The sequence below is a fragment of the Heterocephalus glaber genome, unplaced genomic scaffold (assembly GCF_053883595.1).
Source record: "Heterocephalus glaber isolate CG9 unplaced genomic scaffold, H.glaber_assembly_v1.0 deba00001523, whole genome shotgun sequence".
Classification (NCBI taxonomy): domain Eukaryota; kingdom Metazoa; phylum Chordata; class Mammalia; order Rodentia; family Bathyergidae; genus Heterocephalus; species Heterocephalus glaber.
In genome coordinates this window covers 22,885,817-22,891,816 of record NW_028258327.1, presented here as the reverse complement: position 1 = coordinate 22,891,816, position 6,000 = coordinate 22,885,817, and the positions used below count along the sequence as shown (strand labels likewise).

At 37.1% G+C, this 6,000-nt stretch overlaps 1 protein-coding gene across 1 annotated transcript in view; it reads right to left on the bottom strand.

Annotated features, from left to right (window-relative positions):
• Nucleotides 1–599: 599 nt before the first annotated feature.
• Tbx18 (T-box transcription factor 18) overlaps nt 600–6,000 on the bottom strand; it is a 28,208-nt gene continuing 22,807 nt past the window's right edge. The window contains exons 7-8 of the mRNA XM_004860249.4: nt 5,901–5,995; nt 600–4,416 (exon numbers count right to left, since the gene is read on the bottom strand). Of these exons, the coding sequence (XP_004860306.1) occupies nt 3,692–4,416; nt 5,901–5,995 (820 nt within the window). The 3' untranslated portion in view covers nt 600–3,691. The remainder of the gene's footprint in view (nt 4,417–5,900; nt 5,996–6,000) is intronic.

Genomic DNA, 6,000 nt, shown 5'->3' with positions numbered 1-6,000 from the left:
AAAGATCATATAAATTTGAAACCAAAGGAATGGTAAAGATTCTCTTCCTAGCCACTCCTTTCATATATAAAAAAAATCTGAGACCTAAAGTAGTTATATTTTCTCCCCAAATCATGATTGAAAAAACTATGGTTTGAAAGCAACTTCCTTAATTGCCAAGGCAATGATGTTTGCACCATAAGAAAATTCCGCAAAAATAAAATACCTGAAAATCCATCAACATGTAGAGGGATACAAAGTTTATTATCTGTTAGATATTTTTTATTTGCATCTATATTATTTGTCCATTGAAAGTTTATTTCTAAGCCTTACTCTCCTAGAATACTATAACCACGTACATCTATTTAACCACTCATCACACTCTCAACTTATCTGAGCACTTATTTTCACAAAATGAACAATGTGATTAAAATTTATGATAAAAATTTAATGAAATTATTTAATTTCTAAAAGAAAACTTAGGAAAATGCTCATGTCAATGAGCCAGTAAATTCCTTATGAAGAAACCCAACACTTTTGCTGCATTGCAAAATAAAGGTTTCTTTACAAGAAGCATTCACCAACTGTGTAGCATTCACCAACACCATCATTGTTTCCGAAATAATCTCATGAAATGACTATTTTTAAAGGCTCTGCACCAGGACTTCATGGGAATCTGTAGTTTAGTGAAGGGGCTCTCTTCTTGTACCTTCTTGCCTTCCAACTCTTCCCAGAATTGGCTGACTACAAAGATTACTCCTTTTTTTCTACTGTCAAACCTCCAGCTATCTCCAAAGCTACTATTTATTTTACACACTAAGGTGTGAATTACTGATAGGATTAAGTCTGAAGGGTGAAGAGCTATTTGCATTTTAAAAGTGAGGTTTCTTTTTCTCAAAATTTCATTAATGTAAAGAATGAGTGTGATCTTTCTCTATATAGGTTATACTGTGCCTCCTGGGAGCCACCAAGGTCTTCTGACCCCCTACATTCCAGAAATCAGGGGTCAGCAACTGGGTGCCCCACTTGTGAAAAGCTGCTGACCTCTGTGAGGGAGCTTGTATGGAAGCAAGTGTTAATTTTCAGAATGTGACTGCTCTTGATAGCAGCAACCTCATCCCGTCGTGATGTCCCTTGGAATGTTTTCCAGTCAAGGGGCCAGAAGTAATCTGTCATCACCAGTCAGTGGTGCAAGGAGTTCATTCTTGTATCTTTGCCTTTGTCTCCTGGACCTGAAACAAAACATACCACCCCACCCTCCTCCTCTCACATCCAAATTTTCATGTGTTCAACATCTGTCAGGGCTTTCACCTTCAATGACATGGTCAACACACCAAGAATTATATTTAACACATGAAAAATGAACAGCAGGCCCATTTCTTCCTGCTTTGTAATTGAGAACTATCGAATTTGTGTTCGGGGTCTGCACATGTGTGCTTATTCTTGGAACAATATTTATAGACACTTAAAATGATTACCCTCCAAAAAAAAACGATTACCCTCCAAAATGATAAAAAGGTTTAATAACACACTTTAATATAATTTCTTAGGCATCTTTTTAATAAAATACAGATATATAATTATAATTATCAATGTATGTCATTTAATATAACAATAAAATGTTAGTCTTTGAAGTGACACGGTGATTGATATTTACAGTAAAATCTAAAAGAAATGGAATTTGTACAATATTGCTAAATACCCAAAAAAGATTAATAAAAGTTCTACTCATACTGTGGTGTCATTTCAAATATCAACAGCAAAAGGAAAATGCTCTGATTACTAATACATATGAATATAAAGCATCGGTCTCCTTGATTTCTCAAGATGGAGAAGCATTCTCCATTAAATATACCAAGAACTAAAGCTAAAATAGACACATTCTCAAAGCTTTCCCCAAATTGTTGTCAAGCTATTAATGTCATACACAAAATCTTCTATAGATCTATCTATTGCAAATATTTCATGTTCCTTCATGCTAATCTTAAACTTAAAAATCAATACTAACTTGGTGAACTGCTTATAGACTCCATGAGAAAATTTGTCAGTATCTCTAAACAGAGTCATATCCTGTGCAAATTCTTTTGAAACAGTATATTCCCCTAAATATCTAACAATGGTGATCAATTAAAGTAAAGAAGCAAATCATGAGCTATACCCTTTCCCCATCTAAACTAAGCATGAATGAAAGCAACTGTTAAGCAGTGAAAGGAAATCACTAATTTTTCACTTGTCACATATATTAAATGCAATGAGTTGACGGGAAAACATATCATTTTAGTTTCTCAACAGAACAGCAATGTACTTCATCATGCATTCTTAACTATTCTGATTTATCTCATAATGTGCTACCAAATTTACTTACTTTGAACTTATAAGCCACGTATATATTATTTCAAAGATGTTTCTAAAAAGAAATACTATTTTCATTGCCTCACCTCAGAGGTTAAAAATGCTGTTGAGGTTAAAAGTTTTATGGTTCCTTTATCATAATTAGTATCTTCCTCCTTAGTACTCCAAGAGGGCCTTTATAATAATGGGCTTTGGGCTTTCACTACAACCCCCACAAGACAGATTACTGGAGATAACCCTCTGAAATTCCTTGCAGTTTTAACACCATAAAGGCCTAAGACCTGTCTGTTTTGGACAAGACTCAGACAGAGGGATAAGGTTAAGGAGGGGGAAAGTTTCAATTTGTAGGAGTTACCAGACATAAATATGATAAGTTGCATAAATGTCTTTTCCTTACTCAAAGAACATGGGTCAGGAGGATTTAAAATAAAAGAAAAAAATATTCTAATGAAAAACCAAGCTACATGAAAACCTAAGGGATAGCTGACAACATTATTTCTCTGTGTTTAAAAAGATAATCATTTTTCATTGAAATCAAATAATTTGACAATGATTTATTTCTTTGTCTCATTACTCATATATTCCTCCTTCTGTGGTGGAAACTGGAATTTAAGGATGTTTATAGAATATTCTTTTGTGGCCTATTTGATGAACTAAATAGAATGACTCCAAAATCTAAAATACTAGAAATGTATTCCTTGCCTTTTGGAAAGTGGAAAAAACCACAAGCTTCTCCACCTTCCTTAGAAAAATTATGAGTTATAAATTTTATAGATCTGAGATCATATAATATTAGCAGTAAATAAGAATAAGCAGGAATGCAAAAGCTAATCCATATTACAAACATCTCAAAACTAATACTAAGACTTCAACTGGCTTTTGCAACTTAGGTTCCCACACTGTGTCCAAGAATTACAGAAATCACAAGACTCTGTAAGTTAGAGTTAGGCTGGTTATAAAAACTCAATATGAACTGTTTAGACAATTTTTCTGATAAATTAAGTTATAAGTCTTCATCTGGTTAGTATCATTGCCAAGTTTCAAGTTTACTACTTCATTTTCAAAAGAGTCTAAGAATTTGATTAAACATACTATGGGTGTGCCAATACTCTGTGCAACTGGATGAAGTAGAAGGAAAAGAGAGAGGCTTCAACATGCCACATGTTCTATATACAGTATACACATATACCATAGATAGTTTACAGTCTCACCATGAGAAAGCCAAAACCCTCAGTGAGCCTTCATTTTCTATTATATGTACATTTTACAAGCTACAGATAATTTCCTTCCACGGTGCTTTAAAAAAAAAGACTGAAAATACATTAGACAGATTCAAATGCAGTTTAACTTAAAGGCTTCATCAGACCATATGTGCAGACACTTGAGATGATGACAGAGTTAAGCTTCCTAGGGTCCTAGAGTCAAAGAAACTCTGCTGACCCCCACTGCTAAGCAGGTGCACTCCTTCCACAGGGGGTAACATCTGTCGATCGGTCATGGTCCCACTCGGTGAGGACCCCAAGAAACTTCCTTGGGAAGAAACAATTTTCTCAGGACTGGCAGCCAGTTTGGGGGATGTGGAGAAGTTATATCCATACAAGGCACAGGGACTGTGTAACCTGAAAGTGTTATAGGAACTCTGATGGGTCTGGTTAGTAGCAAAGGCATTGCTAGAGGGTGAAGGCATGATATATTGGAGTTGGGGGGACATTCCCGAGATCTGCATGGACAAGCTGGTCTGTGGGCAGCTGAAGGTATCCCCATCAGTGCTGCCCATGGACATGTTCACAGAGGTGCTGCTGCTCACACCCACATAGGAGGGAGTCCTGGGTGAGGCGAAGGTCTCACTGGTCTGGTTGGTGAGCCTGTTGTAGGTCTCTGCCAAGGATGTGCTGTATCGGTTGAGGGTGAGGCCTGAGCGGGTACATGCAGAATAGTCAGCTGGGGCCAGGCTACACAGCTGACTGGTGTTAGGCCCCAGATGGAAGGCAGGAGAGGAACAAGAGGAGCCAGACAAAAGGTGAGGGTGGGTGGCAGGAATACCATTCCCAGTACCTTGGAGTAAGGTGGAAGAACTTGTATTGCCTATAAAAGAAGTTGAAATGTAAAGAATGATTCCACACCCATCTTCTCCTTTTAATTTTGTAAATACATAGTAGACATGGCTTGTTACCAGAGGTGGCAGAGTGCTACAAAGCTGAAAAGGAGATGGTCTCAACTTTCTAGGAATTTATAATTTCATTCCATTCAGACTGAAATAATTTAAGCACAGATCTTCTTATCTGAAGGCAAATTATCTTCCTAGGGAATTATATATTTTTGTATTGCAGAAAATAATAGGATATTACAACATAGAAGTTTTGCACTTTCTCCCTTAATTAGCTCTCTCAAAATTTTTTATTTACTGCAGTAAATTGGCATATACTCAATTTACCAGAACTTCATAAAGTATGAATTTCATCTTAGTTTGTACCTTATTCAAAAAGTATAATCAAGATCTCTTTCTTACCCATATTTTAGCTTTTCTTTCAGTAAAGCTTACTCTGGATCAAATGTTTTCTCAAAAAGAAAAAGAAGTGACTCAAGAAAAAGCTGAATTGGCTGGTGGCACACTCTGCCTCAAACTGTGGCTTCTTGCAGAAAGCATGTGCATCAACGACTATGGTACCGTAGGTCTCAAACATGTAGTAGAGTAATAGTATAGCTCCTCGAAAATGCCATTTCCAACCAGAAAACAGGTTGGTGAATCACATATGAACACAAAAATAGAAGTCTACCAGACCTATGAAATTTAGAGGCAGTGATTAATCCTGAATCTAAAAGATAACAGTGATGGTGGCTGACTGACTCCCCTTTTCTGGATTTCCTGGCAGATTGATGTTTGCAAACAACAGAATTTAAGGGGAGAAGAGAATTCCAAATACCAGATAGTTTATAAATCTTTTATATAGCATCTCAAAATAATCTAAAAGCCCAGTAAAACTAATGATAATAATCTGAAACCCACCACGTGAACCTCTCATTTGAAGCTGGCAGGATCCTGGTAAAAAGTCCAACTGTAGGAGCAAGCACAGAGTCCTAGACAGTGGGGCCATCCCTCTATGAGAAACACAAGGCCTGGGTCTTTGGGAAATATTCAGAGAAGAGACAGAGAGGTCTGTCAGAGTGTGCCAGACTTCATCATACACCCAACAGGAGAATATTGCCTACAGGCAAGTTTGCTGGAGGAAGGGAAGACCTAGCCAGACAGGGTGGACTAGGACCACAGTTTCTTATGAAGTGTACCTTGCCTCAGCCCCACCATTCACCTCTAATTTTAATGAGATGTAAGGGTGAGATAAAGTTCATGAAATATATAAACAGCCTGAAACATCTAAGATTTAACCTATGACTACAACTACCATTTTTCATGACCAATTCTCATTCCATAAAGAAAAGAGACGGAATGCAAGAGCAGGAAGATGCTAGTGATGAGACTACCTTTCTGGGGATAAGTACCAATTTCTGCATGTTTTAGTGCCTGAGTTTCTAGCCAGGAACTGACTGACTCAGGAGAGTTTGTGAGTTACCTTGCTTGGGAATTCCAGGGATATCTTCAAAGGTGAGAGTTCGTAGTGAAGGTCGCCAGAATGCATATGACTCTACCAAGGCTTCCAAACCCATTCTAAA